General features: G+C 62.8%; 2 protein-coding genes across 8 annotated transcripts; both read left to right on the top strand.

The window, feature by feature from the left end:
- Positions 1-4,957: 4,957 nt before the first annotated feature.
- FAM3A (FAM3 metabolism regulating signaling molecule A) lies at positions 4,958-12,514 on the top strand. Of its 3 annotated transcripts, XM_072743372.1 has the most exons (10): positions 5,221-5,382; positions 5,544-5,735; positions 7,147-7,260; positions 7,797-7,820; positions 9,548-9,671; positions 9,798-9,856; positions 10,367-10,417; positions 10,743-10,827; positions 10,904-11,030; positions 11,779-12,514. In XM_072743372.1, exons 1-10 carry the CDS (start codon positions 5,370-5,372, stop codon positions 11,872-11,874), a joined length of 885 nt encoding a protein of 294 aa, XP_072599473.1. In that variant the 5' UTR covers positions 5,221-5,369; the 3' UTR covers positions 11,875-12,514. The 3 variants fall into 3 exon arrangements, with proteins under 3 accessions (XP_025843829.1, XP_072599473.1, XP_025843830.1); XM_025988044.2 differs by lacking the exon at positions 5,544-5,735 and having other exon boundaries at positions 4,958-5,382; XM_025988045.2 differs by lacking the exons at positions 5,221-5,382; positions 5,544-5,735 and having other exon boundaries at positions 7,149-7,260; positions 9,494-9,671.
- Positions 12,515-16,610: 4,096 nt separating this feature from the next.
- On the top strand, positions 16,611-20,504 carry SLC10A3 (solute carrier family 10 member 3). 5 transcript variants are annotated; one of them, XM_072743366.1, is made up of 3 exons: positions 16,965-17,366; positions 17,485-18,050; positions 18,693-20,504. In XM_072743366.1, exons 2-3 carry the CDS (start codon positions 18,036-18,038, stop codon positions 20,262-20,264), a joined length of 1,587 nt encoding a protein of 528 aa, XP_072599467.1. In that variant the 5' UTR covers positions 16,965-17,366; positions 17,485-18,035; the 3' UTR covers positions 20,265-20,504. The 5 variants fall into 5 exon arrangements, with proteins under 5 accessions (XP_072599468.1, XP_025843840.1, XP_072599467.1 ...); XM_025988056.2 differs by having other exon boundaries at positions 17,117-17,366; positions 17,933-18,050; XM_072743367.1 differs by lacking the exons at positions 16,965-17,366; positions 17,485-18,050 and adding an exon at positions 16,611-16,696.
- The last annotated feature ends 307 nt before the right edge of the window (positions 20,505-20,811 follow it).

The raw sequence follows: 20,811 nt of genomic DNA, 5'->3' as shown, positions 1-20,811 counted from the left end.
CCACCTGTTCCCTGGTTGTTTCCTTCCTGCCACTTGTAACCGTGGAGGAGGCCGCCTGTGCCTGAGGCCGGCCCGTGGCCGCCTGACTCCCTGACCACCCATCCCTCACCCGGTCTCCCCCCCCCCCCCCCCCCCCCCCCCCCCCCGCTCCCAGCGCGGGCGTGGCAGTCGGGGCCGCCTTCACCCTGACCCCACGTCTAGGCACCACTGAGTCCCGCCCCCCACGTGGGCTCTTCACTCTGCTCCACTCGGGGGTTTTCGGCACAAGACCACGTAGGGGTACGAGATGGGGTCACGTTGATTCTCCCCTTCCAGCATTGCTTCCACTGCACGCGCTGCCCACGTGGGCCCCCACCCCAGGCCCGTCCCTGCCACAGCGAGGTCACATCACAGAATCGCTGAGGGCATTACACTCCTTGCCAGTCCGTGGAGGCAAGAAGTATTTAGGAAGGAAAGGCAGCGGGCTTTTGTGACCAACCTTGGCGTGGGGGGGGTAGCTGGACAAGGCACCGCGTGCGGGGGACAGGGCGTTTAAGGCAACAGTCGTCCGTCCTCCCCCGGCTCCAGAGGCGAGAGGTGAGAAACCCAGGCGTTGGCAGGCGGAGCTCCTCCGAAGGCTCTAGGGGACCTGCTTGCCTCTTCTCGCGGCGGGTCGTGGCCAGCGTCCTTGGCCTTGCTTGGCTGGTAAACAGCGCCCCGGTCTCTGTCTGCCGTCTGCACGCACTGCCTTGTCTGTCCGTGTGTGTCTCCTGGTTTGTCTTCTCACGACACCAGTCACGGTGGATCAGGGGCCCGCTCCGCTCCGTCACGCCAGGCTAACTTACCTTGATTATCTCTGTAAAGTCTATTTCCAAATAAGGCCACGCTCCAAGGACCCGGGCGCACACAGATGGGGTCACTGCTCACCCCAGCACGGCCCAACAAAGGCAGCAGCCCCTGAGTGTCTGTCCTGCCCTCCCCCAGCTCTGCTCAGCTGAGCTCTGGGGACACAGCAGGAGCCTGGGTCCCCAGCACCAGAATGGTCAGACGGTGGTACATTTTACGGAGGGAACCAGCAACCCAGAGAATCACCAGGGTGGGGAGGCTCTGCCCCTGGTGAGGTGGCGACTTAGCCCGGGGCCCTGCGGTTGTCAGGGCCCAGAGGTACAGGATGGGGAAGGCTGGCGGGCTGTTAGCAAGGACTTGGCCGCCACGAGTCCTCCCTCCAGCCTGTCCCTGGGCCCCTCTGGTCCCCCAGCCCTGCTTGGGAACCAGTTGCCCAGAGCTATTTGCTCCAGCCATCCAGGCCTCTCAGCCCGCCACTGAACGCCAGCTGGGCTCCTGCGCTGTCCCCTTGGGCTGGGATGGCAACAGCTGGGGGGCCTGGTTAGGGGGACGAAGGCCAGGGTGTACCTGGCTGGCTGAGCGCCGGCTGTGGGGGTGCAGCGGGGTCCCACCCATGAGCAATACGTGGGTGGAGGAGAGACTAACGGCAGGTGGTCTGTTCCCGTCCCGTGTGTCACCCTTGTGCACACAAGTTGCACCCCTGGGTGCCACCTCCATTCCCCCGTCCCCTCCTATAGCCAGGGGAGGTGGTGCCCCCAGATTAAGGAAGGAGGGAGAGGACCAAGTTCACCTGAAGAGGGAAGGAAGGAGCTTGATGGGGTAGGGACGCATCCCACACCCTCGAGTGCGGACTTTGCTCGGTGGGATGTGGACTCAGGATCCCACCCAGCCCGGGGCCACGCGGAGCAGCAGAGAAGACTCCCGCGTGGCCAGGATGGGAGGCCGGGCTTCGGCCCCGGGGCAGCGGCCTTGGTCCTTCCTGGTGCCCATCGCCTCTGGGGAGGGCACCGCGGCAGATGCCCCCAGGGGCCGGTGGGACCAGCGGGACCAGCTTGGGACTCCCGGGCCTCCCGCGTAGCTGTAGAGGGGCTTACCCTTGACTGTGGTGCGGCCACATGCTCTGGACGACACAAAGGGATGGTGGCCCAGAGTGGGGTTGCGGGGGGGGGGGGGGGGGGGGGGGGGCACGCCATTCCCTGCTTGCCACCAGAGGGTGCTGTTCTGCCCACGTCGGGCTGGGGGCCGCCTCTGTTCCCAGCAGCTGTGGCCCGTGTCCTGGAACCTCCCATCCTCGGGCTGGGGACCAGAGGGTGACTTCAATCCCCTGGGGGTCGGGAAGAGCCCTTACTGACCCTGGCAGCTGTCTTCAAGCTCAGAGTCCTTTCCAGAGCCCCACAGACATCCGTGGGCCCTGGGGACCCAGCAGGGCTGTGTTCTGGGGATGGTCGTCTCGGGTCCCCAGGGAACCTGCTGGCGTGGCATCACCAGGGAGGATGCCCATGAAGGTGTGGGGGGATCCATGTAAGGGGGGCAGCAGGAGCCCAAAGTAGGAGAGGGACCCAGCTCCCCCGGGGTGCCTAACACGTACTGACCACGTGTGAGTGGGGAGGGAGGAGGGTTGGGACCTCCCGGTCTCCTGCTTTGAGGGTCCCTACTGTGGCAGGCACAAGGACCCTGGTGAGGGCAGTCAGCTGACACCTTGGAACTGGGTGCCACCCTGGGGCATACACATAAGGGCCCTGGTGATGCCACTCAACTGTCACCTGACCCCTGGGTGACTGAGGAGCAAAGGCAGAGGGACCCCATGAGGACAGTCAGCTGTCAGCTCTAGGAACCTACGATGGAGAAGAGGCATGAGGTCCCAGGTCACGACGATCAGCTGTCCCCTCCACGATGAGGTACAAGCATGAGGGGCCAGGTGAGGACAGTGGCTTGTCACCTCAGCTCGCTCTCAGTGAATACAGTCTGACACACAATGTAGGGCCTCGCTGAAGTGAGACAAGTGACACCTCAGTTCTGGAGTCCTACAGACCCAGTGAGGAGACATGTCTGTCACCTCGCATCCCTGTGTTTACAGCAGGCAGATGCAACGAATCCCAGGTGAGGAAAGATGTCTGTCACCTCAGCTGTGAGGCATGAGGGCTCTGAACTGGCTCCAGATCCCTGCATGGGGACGGGACAGGAGGGCCCCTGCGAGGACAGCCCACAGTCCCCTCAGCTCTGGGTGCCCACGCCGGGGTAGAGGCCCTGGGCCCGGTTCAACATTCAACAAACATGTAACTCCTGGATGCCAACGCCAGGGCAAGGCCTGGGGCCGGGAGGGGAGCGTTCCCTTAGGGGTCAGCTCCTGGTGCCTCACCTTGGGCGGAGGGGTGAGGGCCTTTGACCATGAGTTCGGACCTGGGCTCCTCCAGAAGCCAGGCCACCGTGCCCGCCCGCTGCAGCGGCGCCAGCTCCCCAGGAGCAGAGGCTGGAGCCACATGACAGGGCGCTCGGGCCTCCCCCGCCCTGTGTGGCACATGAGTCCCAGACGTGAGGGCCTCGGGGCCCGGGTCCCAGTGGAAGGCCAGAAAGGAGAATGGGGCACTAGGTAGACACACGAGGGACCTGATGACGACAGTGACATGAAAACGACATTTTGGTGCCTGTCCTGGAAAGCAGGATGAGAGGTCCTTGAGGTCATTCCAGCTGTCATTTAAGCTGTGGGCCGTGAAAGGCAGAGGCATGAAGGACCGGGTGGGAGAAACCAATTGTCACCCGAGGTTTGGTGGCCTAGAGTAGAGGCTAGCTGTGCGGGGGCCTACTGAGGCACAGGCATGCAGGCCTATACCATCCCCTTTGACTGACAACCCACTTCAGTGTCTACACTGAGAGAGGCAGATGAGATCCTTTGGGGACAGCCAGTGGCAGCTCAGCTACGGGGGAGTACACGGGCCCAGCGGAGATGAGTGCCACCTCAGGCTGCGCGGGCAGGAGGGACCTGAGGCTGTGATCTTCTCTTCGTCCTTATTGAAAACAGCCCCGGGGACAATAAGGGACTCCTGCAGGTGGGGCCCAGAAGGCCTGACTGGATCCCATCACTTCTGTGCTGCCTGTGGGGACGCGGATGTGCCAGTGGACCCTCAGGAGGACTCATTAAGCCGATCTTTCCGAATTGCCTGCTCGGAGCCAGATGTAAACACCGCGAGCTCCGAGCTCCGGTCCGGCCGCGGCCCGTGCGCGCGCAGCGGCTCCCTCTCCTGGGCTCCGCCGGTGCGGCGCGCGGACCGGAGCCACGAGCGTGTAAGAGTTTGACGGGTGGCCCGCTTAATCTCCCATCCCAAACTCCACGAAAAAGAGAGAGAGGGAAAAAAAAAAAAAACGAAGCCCCGATTGCAGCAGTAGAGACCTGAAACCGGTTACGTCGATCTCGAAGTTGCGTCTGCCAACGGGGAGGCTCCTGGAGTCTAAGCGGAGCCGTCGGGGCCCTAGAGCTCTCTCTGCATTTTAGATTCTTTCCTTACAAGGTCCCTGTGGGAGGATCGCTGGGTCCCAGGGTCCCAGCCGCCCTCCAGACAGAACGGTGGGCCCCGTGACGGCAGGGCAGCGCTCGGGTGCCGCCGGTGGTGACGGCGCGTCGGGTGGCGGCAGGGGGACCTTGTGGACGTGTGAGCAAAGGCGTCACAAGGCCGCGCTTGCTCGCCACGGGCTCGTCGCGTTCCGTTTGCCCCTGTGTCCCCCCCACCCGACCCGAGCCTCCCAGTGTCTACACTACACACCTCTCACTTCGCAATCACTTTCTAATTACGCCTCCAGATCGATCCACTTCGTCCAGGCCTCGGAACCCCGACCGCAGGCCACGAGCGCAGCCCCAGCCCCGGAGGCCGAGGAAGGCCGGCATCCGCCGCCTTGGGGGAGCCGGAGGGAGCCCCCGCGGGAGCCTACGCGGGATCCGGCCGGAGCCGCACGGCCCCTCCTCTGCGGCGGCCGGGGGCGGGGCCTGGGCGGGGCCTGGGCGGGGCCTCGCCGCGTCCCGTCCTCTGAGCGCCCGGCGGCGGGGCCCGGGCGGACGGCGGGGGTGGGGTCTGCGGGCCGTGGCCCCGCCCGGGCCGCCATTGCCGGGCCTGCCGGGCAGCGCTGCGCACCTCCCTCGCGTCCTCTCGCCGAGCGCAGCGGGGCGGCCGGCCTGACGGGGCTGCCTCAGCCCAGCTTGCGCCCGCCCCCACGGCGGGGCAGCGCTGCACCAGCCAGGCCTGCGGGGTGACGGCCGGCCCGAGCCCAGGGCCCCCCTCGGAGGAGGCCCGCGTCCGGGAGAACCGCCTTCACTTCCCCGCCCGGAGGCTCCGGTGGGCACGACCGCGAGCCGACGGGTTCCCGAGGACCGTCCTGTCCTGGCAGCGCCCCTGTGCGCGTGCCCGGGGGCCGGCCCGCTGCTGGGCCGAGCTCGCGGCGCAGCGATCGCCAAGCCCCCGCTCATCCCTGGGTCCCACCCAGCGCTGCGCTGCTGCTTTGCGGGCCCCGGAGCGCACCGTCCCCAAGCAGCACACCTGCCGGCGACAGCGGACATGAGGTTGGCAGGTGAGTGACTTCCACGGCGAACGGGAGGCAGCTGGAGAGCGGACCGCACTGGAGGCCCACGGGGCCGCGGCGCCCGGGTGGACCACGGAGTGTGGGTTTGGGAACGGAGGGCGCTGCTCACACGCTCTCTGTGACCTTGAGCGAACCCGTTCACTTCCCAGGACTTCCACAGCTGGGAAATGAGGATTCCCGCAGTCGGTATTTCCCAAGCCGGGTAACCGGCGGCTGTCTGGAAAGGAGGACTTGTGGGGAGGCTCCTGGGAGCGCGGCGACGAGGTGGACAGGGGGGCGGGGTGTGGCGGAGGGGCGTGGTCTCGGAGGAGAACCCGACCGGAGTGGCTGGACCGGGCTGGGTAAGAACCGGGGCCAAGCCCGCGGCCGCTCCACGGCCACAGACGGCTGGGCTAGGGAGGGACAGGGGCGGGGGGCGGGTGGACGATGCACAGCAAAACTCAAGAATTGCCGGTTTGCACCTGCTGATGTTGCACTTCGTAAAACGTATCCCAGTAGAGCTGACCCACGAGGAACTGGCTGCGAGGATGTGGCCTCAAGATCAGTGAGGGCTCAGAGACCTGGGTGGCTCAGTGATTGAGCTTCTGCCTTCCGCTCAGCTTATGATCCCAGACCCTGGGATCCAGTCCCGCATCGGGCTCCCCACAGGAACCCTGCTTCTCCCTCTGCCTCGGGCTCTGCCTCGGGCTCTGTGTCTCTTATGAATAAATAAATAGAATCTAAAAAAAAACTCAATGAGGGCTGGAGCGAGAAAACCCTCACTGCTCTGTGGGTGAATTCAAGGCCGGGAGCAGAGGAGATCACCTATAGGGAGAGCACATTGCACGCAGAGAAGGCAGCCTGGGATGGAAGCCAGGGCACATCCAACTTTTCAGGGGAGAGTAGAGGAGGACGATGTAAGCAAGGAGGAAGGGGAACTGTCCACCCAAAGGGGTTAGAACCTGCTGTCACAGAAGCCACTAGGGAAGTGTTTCCAGCAGGGGGACCTGCGCAGCCAACAGAGAGGTCAGGAAGGTCAGGGTCCACAGGTGACCCAGGAAGTTGGCCCCAAGAAGGTCAGACGTGGCCTTGGCCACATGCTGCTTCACTGGGGTGATGGAGACAAGGCCACACTGGAGTACATTGGGAGAGAGTGATGGGGAGACTGGGAGCAGCAGACGGAGAGGAGAGGGGTCAGTGGCTGCATGGGGATGTGATTAGAGGAAGGGCCGCTCCTGTGCTTTCTTAAAATGGGAGGTGTTGCAGGTAGAGGCGAACGAATGAGAGAGGACGGTGATGGCTGGGAGGAGAGCCCGGGGTCCAGCTCACAGCTTGCACTTTGTAAAACGTATCCCAGTAGAGCTGACCCACGAGGAACTGGCTGCGAGGTAGGGATCCCATCCTCCGTCCCAGCAGGACAAAGAGAGGACAGGCCAGGTGGGATCTGCCTAGGTTGGTAGCCACAAAGGCAGGAAGTTAGGGGGCTCCTGAAGGATGCTTGGTGCATCTCAAGCAGTGAGGTCTGGAAGGCTCCTCCACATCTGCCACAGAGGACCAAGCCAAGAGCCCTGGATTCAGTGTCCCCCTTCCACCTACCTGGGAGCTCACATCCCCCTCTCAGTCCTGCTGGACGGTGCCTGGCAAGTCGCCACCTTCCTGTTCTCTGCTCACTTCTTCCCAAGCGGCAGAGAGACTCAGTCCTAAGAGGCCCCTGGGTCATCCAGGAACTCACTGGCAACCGAAGTGGCCTTGCCCCTGTCTGTCTGCCTCCAGGCCCCCTCCGCATTGTGGCCCTGATTATCGCCGTGGGCCTCACCTGGATCGTGGTCAGCATCCTCCTGGGTGGACCTGGCAGTGGCTTTCCTCGCATCCAGCAACTCTTCATCAGTGAGTGTGGGACACTTCCTTGCTCTGCTGTGGAGGCCACCAGGGTGGGCACTGCAGGCCTTTGGTCAGAGGCTCAGAGTGCGGTGGGGGTGGCCTGAGTTTTCTGTATCCTGGCAGGCCACGTCTAGCTGCCCCCAGTCTGCCTCCTGGCACCCAGCCTGGTCTTCCCCCTCCCACCCTGTTGCATCAGCTGGGAACTCCCATCGCTGCTGAATAGGACTCTGTGCCTTGTTGGAGTCAGAGTCTGAGTGAGGGACAGGGGGGTTCTGCTGAGCTTTAGGGACGGCGACATCCCAGCTGTTCCCTGCAGGCCTCAGTGGACTCTGGGATGGGGAGGGCACTCCGTACCTTGATGTTAGTAGCACTTTGGCCAAGTACTGTTGACAGTTGCACTTGACCATTTTCCTGGAGCAGGGGCTTGCGTCTGGCTTAGGCCCTGGGCCCTGGGCCTGACTGGCTCTCCACGTTGACTTCATGGTATGGGGCCAGCCCCTGGAAGCCTCCACCCTAACATAAACAACTCTCTGTACCCACAGGCCCAGACAACTCAGCGACCCCAGGTAAGGCCCCCGCCACTCCCCCGCCCCGCCCCGTACCCAGCCCTCACACCGCCTCTGCTCTCCATTCGTCCCTCCCCACACTGGCCATCACAGCCCACTGGAGCTGCTGGCATGCTGTGAACCTAGAAAACTAGTTACCTGCTGTCAGGATACACTGATGAGACAAGTGTAGAATAGACATTCCCTGGGAGGAATGAAGGGGTCACCGGTCCCCGCCAGTCTGAAACCCAGCAGGACCAATGCCATCAGGATTCAGGGCCCGAGAAGAATCATCTGGGCCCGTGCCAACCCTGCCCTCTGCAGCCACTGCTCTGCCCTCATAGCACTCCTTGCTTCTTTCCGTCCTGTTTCTGTCCCTGTCGGCCCACGATGGCAGCGTTGCCGCCGGTATAAAATCCTCAAAAACCTCGTTGTTGTGTTGTGCGATTCATGAGGCGCTCAGCCGTGAGACAGGCGGGCCCTGCAGCTCTCTCGTGGACGCTCCCGCTCGATGCCCGGCCCTCCAACCACAGCCTTGCTCTTTTATCCAGAGCCTGCTTTCTCGCGTTTCGCACTAGCGCTAGACCGAGTGTTTTCCAAGTGTTCACGTTCTGGTTCCTCTGTGCTTGGCAATTCTGTTTTCAACGGCTCTTCCTGGGAGCAAGCGGGAGAAACCAGGCTGCGCCCTCAACGCTGCGTGGGGAGGTGTCCTCACCTCACCTAAATAGCCAAGTTCCGCACTTACAAGTCCCGTTCTACACGGAACATTGGAATAGGATGTGGCCGAGTCGTTGGCCCCCTCCTGACAAGGCCCGCCTTGTCCGTCCGTGTTGTGCCGGCAGTCCCGTGAGGCAGTCTCGGCCTGGCCTAGCTGCCCCTCGGAATCCTGCAGCCATTTCCCACGTGGGGGACCTGTAACGGCAGCAGCCCCCAACACTCGCGGTGAAGATCTATCTCCGTTTCCTGGGGCAGCTGGGATAGCCTACCACACACCGGATGGATTAAACGCCACACATTTCTTGTCTCAGGAATGTTCGGGAAGCTGGAAGCCTGAAATCTAGCTGTTGGAGGGTCACAGCCCCTCTGCAGGCTCCAGAGGAGGGTCCTTCCTGCCTCTTCGGGCTTCCGGGGGCCCCGGGGGATCCTTGGCTCGTGGCTGCATCCCTCCCGTCTGCGCCTCTGTCTGCGCCCAGTCCTCTCTGTCTCGATGTCTTCTTTTCTGCCTCTTATAAGGACCCTTGTCATTGGATTTCGGGCCACCCTGATCCAGGATGAGCTCATTTTAACAAATCATATCTTTAGTGACTCTATTTCCAAACAGGGTTATATGCATAGGTGCTAGAATTAGGACCTCAACACGTGTTTCGTGGGTCACAGTCCAACCTGTGACAGAGGCCACCCTCCTCCTGCCCTGCCACCTCTGCCTGTGGGGGTCAGGTGCTCTCCTCGTCACCGCATTCCTGCAGTTGCCCTCCCAGCTGCTCCCTTCCCCACCTCTGCTCTGTTCCTGCCAGGGCCACAGCCAAAGCCAGCCTTCCTACCTCTTGTCTCCCGCCAGTGGCAGAAAAGCCCCCCTGAGGTCCTGTCGCCTTGCCCTGAGGCCAGCCCCAGGAGGATGCGGTGTCGGTGGAAGTATCCCTGTTCTGTGGCCACTCTTACCCACTGTGGGCCGGTCCTGACCTCCCCCCTCTCAGATCTCAGGTGACCCGGGGCCAGGCCCATGGGTCACCCCTGCTGTCCCTGCCCAGAGCCACGAGCCCGGAAGTACAAATGCGGCCTGCCCCAGCCATGTCCCGAGGAGCACCTGGCCTTCCGCATGGTCAGCGGAGCTGCCAATGTCATCGGACCAAAGATCTGCCTCGAAGATAGGATGTGAGCTCTGTGGGCTGGACGGGGGATGCCGGGGCGGGGGGGACCAGAAGCTGGATCTGTGAGGGAGAGTGGAGCGAATGTGCCATCTGAGGGCCCTGCCTCCCCGCTCCCCGCTCCCCCCGCTAGGCTCATGAGCAGTGTCAAGGACAACGTGGGCCGGGGACTGAACATCGCCCTCGTGAATGGTGAGTCCCTGTGACGTGGGATCAAGGTTCAGAGCACAGAAGCAGAGCCGGGCCATGACCTGCCACCCTGCCCCCGCCCCGTGCTCTCCCCGTGAGCAGGTGTCTGGATATTTGCCTTGGTCTTCCCCCCGCCTCCCTGCTGGGAATGCCCAGGGAGGCCTGGGAAACGGTCTGTGCCAGCAGAAGCTTCCCCAGAAGAAGTGACCCAAGAAACAAAAGCACAGTATCCCTAAAGAACCAGAAGCTTCCAAGAGGTTGGAGGTGCTTCCTAGGGAGCCCCTGGAGAGCCTCAAATGGCACACAGAACCGGCACAGCCTTGGGTGGGCTGCAGCTGTCCGAAGAAGGGGGCACAGTGGGCATGAATATGGAGGCGTGTCTGAAAAGCTTCCAGAAGGTCTACACCAGTGGCCACCGCTGGGTCCTTAGCTTCACCTCAGGGGGCTGAGGTGGTAGGGTGGAGCTGCCCTGGCGGCTCGCCCAGCAGGACCCGTCTCTCCCTCTCGACCCAGGGGTCAGTGGTGAGCTCATCGAGGCCCGGGCCTTCGACATGTGGGCAGGAGGTGAGTGGCCGCCATGGCCTCCTGCTTTTTGCCTGTGCTGCAGAATGACCGAGCATCTCTCCCCTGAAGCGCCGCCCTCTGTCCATTCACTGTGGCTTGAGCACTTGCCTGGGTTTGGGAAAGGCAGGGAGAGGGACAGGCGTGTGGTCAGAGGGATGGCCTGGCCTCTTACACCAGTCGGTCCCTTCACTTACTTGGTGACCCTTGGTGGGTGTGTCCCTGGCCCGATCCCTGCTTTAGTTTCCTTGTTTGGAGAACGGGTTGGTGGGGAAGGGGTGCTCTGTGGTGCCTGACGCTCCGTGTTCCGTGGGACCCGTCGCCCCAGATGTCAATGATCTGCTGAAGTTTATCCGGCCACTGCATGAAGGCACCCTGGTGTTTGTGGCATCCTACGACGACCCGGCCACCAAGTAAGTGATTGCTAAGGCCAGCCTCAGCCTCACCCTCCCACGGCGACTGCTTCTATCTCTTCCTTCTGTGTGGCAGGATGAACGAAGAGACCAGGAAGCTTTTCAGCGATCTGGGCAGCAAGAACGTGAAGGATCTGGCCTTCCGGGACAGCTGGGTGTTTGTGGGGGCCAAGGGCGTGCAGAACAAGAGCCCCTTTGAGCAGGTATAGGCGCAGAGCCTGGCACCCCCACTTCCCAGCCCAGACCAGTAACTCGGACCCCTCCAGGGTCTGTAAATGGCAGAGCTTTCACGGTGGCAAGACTCACAATTAAGAAAGCTTTCTCCCACACACCCTCAAGACGCTCGGTCCTGTCCCCGCTCCCTGCCACCCAGTGCCCCGATTCACACTGCACTTCCTTGTCTCACCAGCCCCTGCTGCCCTCTCGCCCCCTGCTCCTCCAGAGCCACACTTGTCAAGCCCCATGTGAGGGGCTGGGGAGCCCCAGGCACCATCCTCATGCTTGGGAGCCTGCTAGCCTGGTGACAGCCACGCTGCCCCCTCAGCCCCACCCCCCACAGCAGAACCAGGCAAATAGGCTGTTCCAGTGCTTTCTGGAAGGCGTTTTTTGTGCTCTGTCACAAAAGAGCAACTCAGCACCCTGAGAATACATGCTCCCTCAGGCCTGGTTCTCCCTGAGGCTTCTAGCGCTCCCGGAGGGCCAAGTAGGGCAGGAACGTACGCGGTCCCTCCTTACCTTCCCGGTGTGTGCGTGCTCACACTCCACCCGTGAGGGACACAGGCCTGTGCGGCGATCGCCGTTGTGTGGATGAGAAAACTGGGTGCTGGGGCAGACAGGGTGAGTGCCCCGGGCCTGCAGGCTTGCGTGACAGCAGCGCAAGGGCACTGACAGTTCTGCCCGTCCCTTACACCCGAGGGCTGAGCCATGACTTCCGCTCCCCAAACCCCACAGCACGTGAAGAACAGTAAGCACACCAATAAGTATGAAGGATGGCCCGAGGCGCTGGAGATGGGAGGCTGCATCCCGAGGAGGACCGTGGCCGGCTAGCTGCCGAGGCGAGGACCAGGCTGAGGGAGGCTGCGTGTGCCAGGGCCAGTGCACGGTGAGGCCTGAGCCCACGCCCAGCCGGGAGCACCGTCCTGCTCCACCACATCGGGGCTTCGAGGCAGTGACCGGGGACCAAGTGTGACAGGTGCTGAGGGCTGCAGGGGCCAGCCCCGGCTCACTTTGCCAGGGGAAGCCGGGTACCCATCTCCTTTGTCCAAAGCTGCTTCCCCGGGGGGAGCCCTAACCTGATCCCCAAGCCCCCGCAGCCACGCACGAGGGCCCGGGGTGCTCGCCCGCCTCGCTGCACAGACGTGGTAGCGGCTCTGCGGCAGGTTGGGACACCTTCCAGAATCTCTCCATCCCAGAGCCACCCGCTGCTCTCTGGGCTGATCCTGTTTCCAGTGTGATTCCTTCCGATGCGCCACACCCGGTGGCCGTGTCGGGAAGCCGGCCGACTGCCTGGCTCCTGCCTGCTCCTGCCCGGCTCCTGCCTGGCCCCTGCCCGGCTCCGCACGGGAGGGGCCTCGGCGCCAGCAGCGAGCCTCATCACCATCCTTAGCGCAGCAGACGACGGTTCCTGCAGTTTGCCGGGGGGCCCGCCTTCTAGATGACCTCTGAATAAATGAGTGGCCCCAATGGAGTCAAGTGCGTTCAGTGGGGAGCGGGCTGGCGTTGTCCTGGCGGGGCGGGACATTTCCTGGAGGCTTGGCGGACCTGCTCCCACAGCCATCGTTTGCAGGGCTCCTGCCACGGACGGGCACGGGGACACTCCCCAGCTGGCATTCCCACGGCCTTGCCCGGGAGAGAGGCCTTTGCCCTCCAGGGATGCAGGAGACCCACCAACTCCCTCAGACACCTCCAAGGCCGGAGGAGACGGGGGTGAGGATTCCCACCGACCCGGGTGCTCCCCCGCTCCCCAAAGCCTCCCCCAAGAGCTCGGGGTCTACCTGCAACACTTTGGCTTCCAACGCCTTAGAGATCAGGAGATCAGGGCTTCCGAGCTCAAGTGATACGAGCTTCTTGGCATTTCTTGAAGATTCTGGCTGTTTCCCTTCATGAAGTGGGAAGCAGCAAGAAACCAGTGCTGCAGGAGAGGCACATCCAGGGGCAGAGGGCCGGCCTGCGGTCAGAAAAAGGAGGCAGGCCACTTGGAAGGCCCTCGATGTGGGGAGGCCAGTGCTGCCAGCGTGTGAACGAAGTGTCGAGAAAGGAGAGTATCGAGGGGGGAAGCCGAGGAGGAGTGAGAGGCCCAGGGCCAGGCCGGGAGGAGAGGCTGCAGGCATGACACCGGGCCCCCAAAGGTCAGGGACGCGGAGGCACGAGGAAAGCCCAGGTGCTTGCCCAGGAGCTGGTGGTCGTAGAGGTCAAGTCCCAGCCTCACCCCGACCCAAGGGCTTTATGCACATTCATTACCTATAGACTTTCTTAGAACAGTTTTAGGTTCACGGAAAGTTGAGCAGAAAGTACAGAGGTCCCACGTCCCCAGCCTACACCAACCCATTGTCATCACCCAGACTTGAGTTGATATTCGAGTCCCCTCCTGTATTACGCAGTCTGTGGGTTTGACAAACGGTTAATGACATGTGTCTACGACTGCGGAATCCTACGTGTATTCCCTTTTAAACCTTTTATTATAGAACATTTCGAACGTCCCCCGAAGTTACAACAGTACCTACTGGGCCACAGTGAGCACCATGTGGCCGCTATTCCATCTGCACCCCCCACGGCACCTCTCACCTTAATGCTGCCACTGTCATCCCGTCACACGTTCCCTCCCCTGGCCTCAGGATGACCCTAGCAGGAAAGGCCTCTCCCCATCCCCATTTATGGGACAGACCAAAGTCCCTGGCGGGTTCTAAAGAATTTCCCTGGGACCGGAAGGTTAGAAGCCAGTAAGTGGGGTTCCCCAAGGTTGGTAGCCTGTCCCCCGTGAAACAAGCTCACTGAAAGTCCACACTGCGAGGCCGGGAGGCGGGGGCTCCACTGTGCCTCTCACGCTACTGCTGCCATCGCCCGGCCTTCCCCAAACCTCCACCACGGCCCGGCTCTGGACTGGGTTACATACTGGGAGCGAAAGAGGGAGCCCCACTGACGGTCCCTAACTCCTCGGGGGGCTGTGCCCTCACCGGGAGTTACCACAGTCACACACATGGAAACAGCAAACCAGCTCTATGGTCCACTTGGCCCAAGCCGGGCTAGGAAGCCGGTGGTGGTGTGGCGCGGGCTGCCCGACCTTCCCAAGCAAGTAAAGCTTTGTCCTGCGTCCCCGTCCACCAGGGAGGTGCCCCTACCCCCCCCCACACACCACACACACACCCTGTACGAGTTCTGTCACCTTTGGTCATGGGTGCCAGGATCCCAACTCCAACTGACTTAAGCAAAAATAAGTAATGACAGAGGAGGGGGCCCTCAGCGGTCCCATAGGGGACCCCAATGCTCCCCGGGGATTCTAGCCCCAGTTACGTTATCAGGACATGGGCTCTCTCCGTTTCTTGGCTCTACTTTTGCCTGTATTCGCTTCATTTTCTAGCATGCTGTCTCCCCCACGGAGGGGGAGCAATAATTCAGTGAAGAAAGAGCCCCCACCTTCGCGACAGTCCTCGTACAGGGCCCTGGGAATGGAGTCTCGTTGGTCCAACTGCATCTGGGCCGATCCTTGTATCGGCGTGGCTGGCTCTGACTGGCTACCCCAGGCGTGTGCCCACCCCGAGGCCCGTGCGGGGTGATCCACAGGCAAAGCTTGTGTACTGAGTGTGGAGGAGGGTCGGTTCCTGCCACCAAAATTAAGGTGCTGTCACCTGATGCTGGGCAGGCCAAAATGACAGTTGTCACTCCTTCTCAGTCAATACCCAATGCGTGCCATACTTACCCTCATATAGAACGTGCCCTCCGTGTGCCGATTATCACGTAGAACTCCTGGAGACCAGGATGTCAGCGTATGTCCCAGGGTCACCACTGTGCCCCTATTCCGCGGTCCAGTGGCAGGTCGGCCTTCTGAACTGTGTCTCTGTTCAGGCTGTCACCATCATCTGTTCTCTATGTTCCCTCTGTCCAGATGACTTTTCTTCTGGAAGTGGGCATCCTTGGCTGGTTTGTAGAGCCCTTCCTCCTCCTCCGGGGTAAATGATTAGTCCCGTAAACCAACTAGGAACATTCTCTTCCCTTTAATTTTCACTGTCCTTTTTTTTTTCCTGAAGGGGCCCCCGAATTCCTGCATGCCAGACACCTCAGCAGCCCAGTGCGGCTTTTCCGGGAGGGCAGAGGCGATTGGCAGTAACGGGGAGCAGCCTCCTAAGTACATTTGCTCCCTTTGACCCCTGGCACCAGTTTCCATTTAGCTGATTACAACAGAAGTTTGTCCAGGGCCAAGTCTTCAGGGTTGCCTTCCCCAGCTCTTCTGGGTGACCCATTCCCCTCTCCACGTGGCCCTAGTAGCTGGTCCTCACGCAGCCACACCCGCACTGCTCTTTTGCAAACTGCACTGTTCCTTGCTGCGCTGTGCCCAACGCAGGCCTCTCGCCTGTGCTAGGCTGCTTCCGACCCCCCCAATGTCATTTGGCAGGGGTGGTAAGGGGGATGTTCTGAGACCCAGAGTCCACACACACCGATGGCTTATGCCTTACCTGCCCTCTGAGGCTACAGAAGAGCCTAGAACTAGGGCCTTGACTGTGTTTCATCACCTACATCAATCAGCGTCTTGCACATATTCCCCCGCTGCGTGTCTGTGTGCTTATGTATGACATGCACGTATTCCTGTGAACTTCATAAAACAATTTTTTAAGATTTTATTTATTTATTCATGGTAGAGCGAGAGAGGCAGAGACACAGGCAGAGGGAGAAGCAGGCTCCGATGCAGGACTTGATCCCGGGACCCCAGGATCACGCCCAGGGCTGAAGGCAGGTGCTGAACCGCTGAGCCACCCAGGGATCCCCCATAAAACAATTTTTTTAAGCAAAATATGTCTAAGGTTCATCTAATAGGCTTTTACTAGTTATTATGTGTCTGAAAAGTGAAGTACGCTGCACGTGCTAGTTTGTTTCATTTTCGGTCGCAGGGAGGCGTCTTCAGCTCCTCCCGCGGGCCAGTGCCTGTGACTCAGGACCACGAGTCCCCGTCGCAGCCGGGACAAGGTTTTGCCGAGCAGCGGGCGGCCACCGTCCCCGCGGGCGCACTGCAGGCACCTGCCCTGCAGCCGAACGGTCGGGACATGCCCGTCCCCTTACACTGAGCCGTCGCTTGTCTCCCGGTGTCCCGTCCACATCCCCAGCGCCTGTGTGCACAGCTCGTGCCATCTGTTCGCATCCCTTTCGGGGAGGCCTGCACCCGTGCGAGCGGCGCCAGTTGGGAAAGGCGGACACGCCCACCCGTGTGCCCCGGGGTGGGAGACCCTCGGTCAAGGCCGGAGCGAAGGAACGTGGGCCGAGGCGGAGCCCGAGCCCGGGCCCCCGGCCCTGCTGCCAGCTCAGCCGGTGCCCGCACCGTCCCGCGGCCGTAGAGCGCGCACGACCGGCGCCGCGCCCCGGAACGCCCCGCCGCGCGAGGGGAGCCGGGCGCGCACCCCACCCCGACCCGGAAGGCATCGAGCTCCGGGTCCCGACGCTTCGCTCCCGCAGCCGTCACATCCGCTCGGGACCGGCCCCTGCGGCGAGAGGTGAGGCGGCTCCCGCGGGGGGCGGGGCCTCGGCGGGGCGGGGCGGGGCCTCGGCGGGGCGGGGCGGGGCGGGGCCCCGGGGCGGGGCGGGGCCCGGCGGCCCAGCTTGCAGGCGTCCGCCGCCGGGCAGGCGCTGGCCGCGGCGCCGAGCTCCCGGGCCTAGGCGGCAGGTGAGAGCGTGGGGCCGGAAAGGGCGGGCGGAAGGCGGCCTCCGGCCCCGGCCCGGCGCCGTGCTCGCCTGCCCGGGCGGCGGGGCCCGGCCGGGGACGGGCGCGGCCGCGGGGCCTGGGAGTGGCGTGAGGGCCCCGAGCGCGATCCGGGGACCTCGGGGGCCGCCCGCCCGCCCGCCGACCGCAGGACGGCAGCACGAGCCCGGCGGCGGTGCGGCGCTCCCTCCTCGGTTCGCGCCCCGGCCCCGTGCCCAGCCCGGCGACTTCCGCACCCCCGGGCGGGGAGGAGCCCCGGGCCGGCATGCCCGCTGCCCTAACCGCGAACGCGCGGCCGCGGTGCCGGTGCCGAAGCGGCCGGCCCAGGGTTCCCTCCCTTGCCTGGGGGTGGATCGGCTCAGACTCTTCCAGCCCCCGAAGCAGAACCGGTGTGGGATCTGGGCCAGAACCCTCTGGCAGTGACTCAAAGCCGCCAGCCGTACCGCAAGGACAGGGTGGATGGCCCCTAGCCTCCTCTCCCTTCTGAACTGGTTCTCACCACCCCGGCGGCTTCAGGCCCGGCTGCTGTCATCTTTTCCCTGTGACTCCCCTCCGCTTTGCTTCTCATTCTCCCTCTGGTTTGCCTGCCTCCCTCTTCAGCGGTGGGATGCTAAGCTGGACCAAGGCCTCCCGGGTAAGTGACCCGAACTCCAAACCAGCAGAGGCCACGGCATGCGGGCGTGGGAGAACTTTCCCAGGGCTGACCTTTTGGCTTAACCTGCCCTCCACCCCCTACTTCCCCTGCCCTCCAGTCTCACGTGAGGTGGACAGGACCAAAGACTGATAGGATCCGGAGAGGCAAGGGCCTCCTCCAGCACTGGGACACTGCAGATAAGCACTGTGCGGCAGCCACCAGTGGTGATGACAAACCGCTGTGTCCCCGTCCTGGTGGCCCCAGGCCCAGCAGCTGATGGTGGCTGCCCAGATTGACAAGTGGAAGCGGACGAACCTCTGAGGCACCCTCCCCACACCACAAACACTCATGGTCCCACCGGAAGTTCTGGGCTCTGGTAGAGCCACATGTGAGCATGGGGAGGAGCCCCTGGACCCCAAGCAGAGCCTCTCACATGTGACACAGTGCTTCTAGAAGCTCACATTCCAGGGGCTGCCAGGGGAGGCAGAGCTCGGACAGGAGGAAGAAAAGCACGCAGCAAACACGTGGTCCCATCTGAACCCCCCTCCCACTTCCCCTTCGAGCAGTTTCCCTGGGAAGAGAGGACCTGCTCCCCGCCCAGGACCCCTACCGCACACTGTCAGCAGGCAGCGGAGGCCAGGTAGCCACAGCAGCACCATTCACCACTGCATGGCGGTGCTACAGGTCAGCCCCCGAGGCCTCTGGCCGGATGGTTACCCGCTGCCCACACTACCTTGCCAGCTGCCTTCCGCCTGGCCGAGGACACCCAAACGCCCTGCTGGCCTCTCACAGCAGGCCCAAGCCAGGGTGTCAGCGGCCTTCAGCACCCAGCTCTCAGCAGGCTTGTCTCCTTGCCATTCCCATGCAGCCTTTCAGAGACGTCATCATGGCTGCAGTGTCACCGTGGCCCCTCTGTGTCCTTCCCTCGGAGCCCGTGGGGGGCAGGCTAGTGGTGACAGGACTGGAAAGATTGATCTGCTCAGTCTCTCGGTATCAGAACACTGGTGCCTGTTGGCTATGCCGGAAAAGGACAGGGAGAGGGGCAGGTGCCAGTGGCCTGACCTGGAGGTCCGGTCTGCCCGCGGCCCCTCGGGGTCAGGGATGGGAAACGAGGTGGATGTGCTGGGATAGGGGACAGCCAAATGGCTCTCAAGGGCCAGCACAAGGCACTGCCTTTCTGTTCCCGGCTTCGGGGCGAGGGGCTCTGCTGGGAGGCCGACGGGCTCTGCTGGGGCTCCCAGCCACGGGCTTGCGGATCCCATTGCTTCTGCATTCAACAGGTGCTCACCCTTACCAGCCACTTTTCTGTGTCCCTTCTCTCCTCAGGAAGAGCTCTGCCATCTGGGAACACAGCCCAGGGCCAGGCCCAGCCCATGGACCCTTCTCTGGGCAACCGGACAGCACCAGCGGGGCTGCTCTCCTGAGCCACAGAGGGCCTGGACACACGGTCCTCTGGGAGGAGCCATGGTGTTCAGGAGGGGCAGGGGCAGCTGTCGGTGGTGGCCTGGACTGGGAGTCGGGGGAGGTTGCCCAGGCCCCCTAGGCCTGCTCAGGGCTTCCTTGCTGCTTGTCAGCCTGCCTTTGGGGGCCCGGGGAACAGCCAGTGCCAACCTCAGCACAGCTGTGAGCCAGATGGTGCCACTGCCAGGGGGCCGATACTTGAGCATTGGGGACGGCTCTGTACTGGAGTTTGAGTTCCCAGAGGAGAGCAAGGGCATCATCGTGATCTCCAGCCAGTACCCGGGCCAGGGCAACAGGACAGGGCCCAGGCCGGTGCTGAAGGTCACCTCCTTGGACACAGAGGTGCTGACCATCAAGAACGTGAGTGCCATAACCTGGGGCGGTGGGGGCGGCTTTGTGGTGAGCATCCACTCAGGCCTGCCTGGGCTAGCCCCACTGCACATCCAGCTCATGGACCCCCGTGAGACCCCGCCCGTGCTAATTGAGGAACGGAGAGATTTCTGCATCAAGGTGTCACCTGCCGAAGACACCCCCACTGCCCTCGGCACTGACATGGTCCACTTCTCGGAGAACCCAATACTCTACTTGCTCCTGCCTCTTATCTTTGTCAACAAGTGTTCATTTGGGTGCAAAGTAGAACTCGAGGTTCTGAAGGGGCTCCTGCAGAGCCCCCAGCCTATGCTGCTGGGCCTCCTGGGCCAGTTCCTGGTCATGCCCTTCTATGCTTTCCTGATGGCCAAGGTCTTCATGCTGCCCAAGGCCCTGGCTCTAGGCCTCATCATCACCTGCTCGTCGCCTGGCGGCGGGGGGAGCTACCTCTTCAGCCTCCTCCTTGGAGGGGACGTCACCCTGGCCATCTCCATGACTTTCATCTCAACAGTGGCTGCCACCGGCTTCCTGCCGTTGTCCTCCGCCATCTACAGCCATCTGCTCAGCATCCACGAAACCCTCCACGTGCCCATCTCCAAGATCCTGGGGACCCTGCTGTTCATCGCTATCCCCATAGCAGCAGGTGTGGTGATCAAGTCCAAGCTCCCCAAGTTCTCCCAGTTGCTGCTGCAGGTCATCAAGCCCTTCAGCTTTGTGCTTCTCCTGGGTGGCCTCTTCCTGGCCTACCGCATGGGGGTCTTCATCCTGGCTGGTGTCAGGCTGCCCATCGTACTGGTGGGCCTCACAGTGCCCCTGGTTGGCCTCCTGGTGGGCTACTGTCTGGCCACCTGCCTGAAGCTGCCAGTGGCCCAGCGGCGGACGGTGAGCATTGAGGTAGGGGTGCAGAACAGCCTGCTGGCCTTGGCCATGCTGCAGTTGTCCCTCCGGCGCCTTCAAGCCGACTACGCCTCCCAGGCCCCCTTCATTGTAGCACTGAGCGGCACCTCGGAGATGCTGGCCTTGGTGATCGGCCACTTCATCTACAGCAGCCTGTGCTCAGTCCCCTGAGGCCGCTGGGTCGAGCTTTCACCACCCCTCGCCCCCCAGCCTCCAGCCACTGTCCCCACAGTTCTTGTGTACCAAAGGCCTTCAGCTCTCATGCACTATGCACTCAGAAAAAACGAAAAAATCCAGGCTTATTTTTTTTACTCGTTTTTTATTCTCCAGCTTTCAGTGCCAAAGAGGCCATGCTGAGTTAGGTAGGTGGGCACTGCTCAGAAAATATATTTCAATAAAAGAGAGAAGCAAGCTGTGGTGTCTGGCGGTCTTTGCCCTCTGGGGCCTGGGGGTGGGGTGGGAAGGCGCGGGCCGGCGTGGAGGACTGGGGTGCAGGACTGGCAACCTCTGCACCACAGTGTCTCAGCCCCCCTCCCCATGCATCCGCTGTCCTGCCGATCTAGAATGGGCGTGGGACGAGGAGGGCAGGGGCCGGGCGGCTCCGGCGATCCCGCGGGGGCAGTGAGCGGGCTTGGCTTGGCGGGGCCGGGCCGGGCCATCATGCGGACTCCCGAGCGCCCGAGGCAGGGCCGCCCCGACCTGGCCCGGCTCGCTCCCC

This window comes from Vulpes vulpes, chromosome X, assembly GCF_048418805.1.
Source record: "Vulpes vulpes isolate BD-2025 chromosome X, VulVul3, whole genome shotgun sequence".
Taxonomy (NCBI): Eukaryota; Metazoa; Chordata; class Mammalia; order Carnivora; family Canidae; genus Vulpes; species Vulpes vulpes.
Note: the sequence above shows the minus strand (reverse complement) of the source record. Positions and strands in the feature narration are given on the sequence as shown.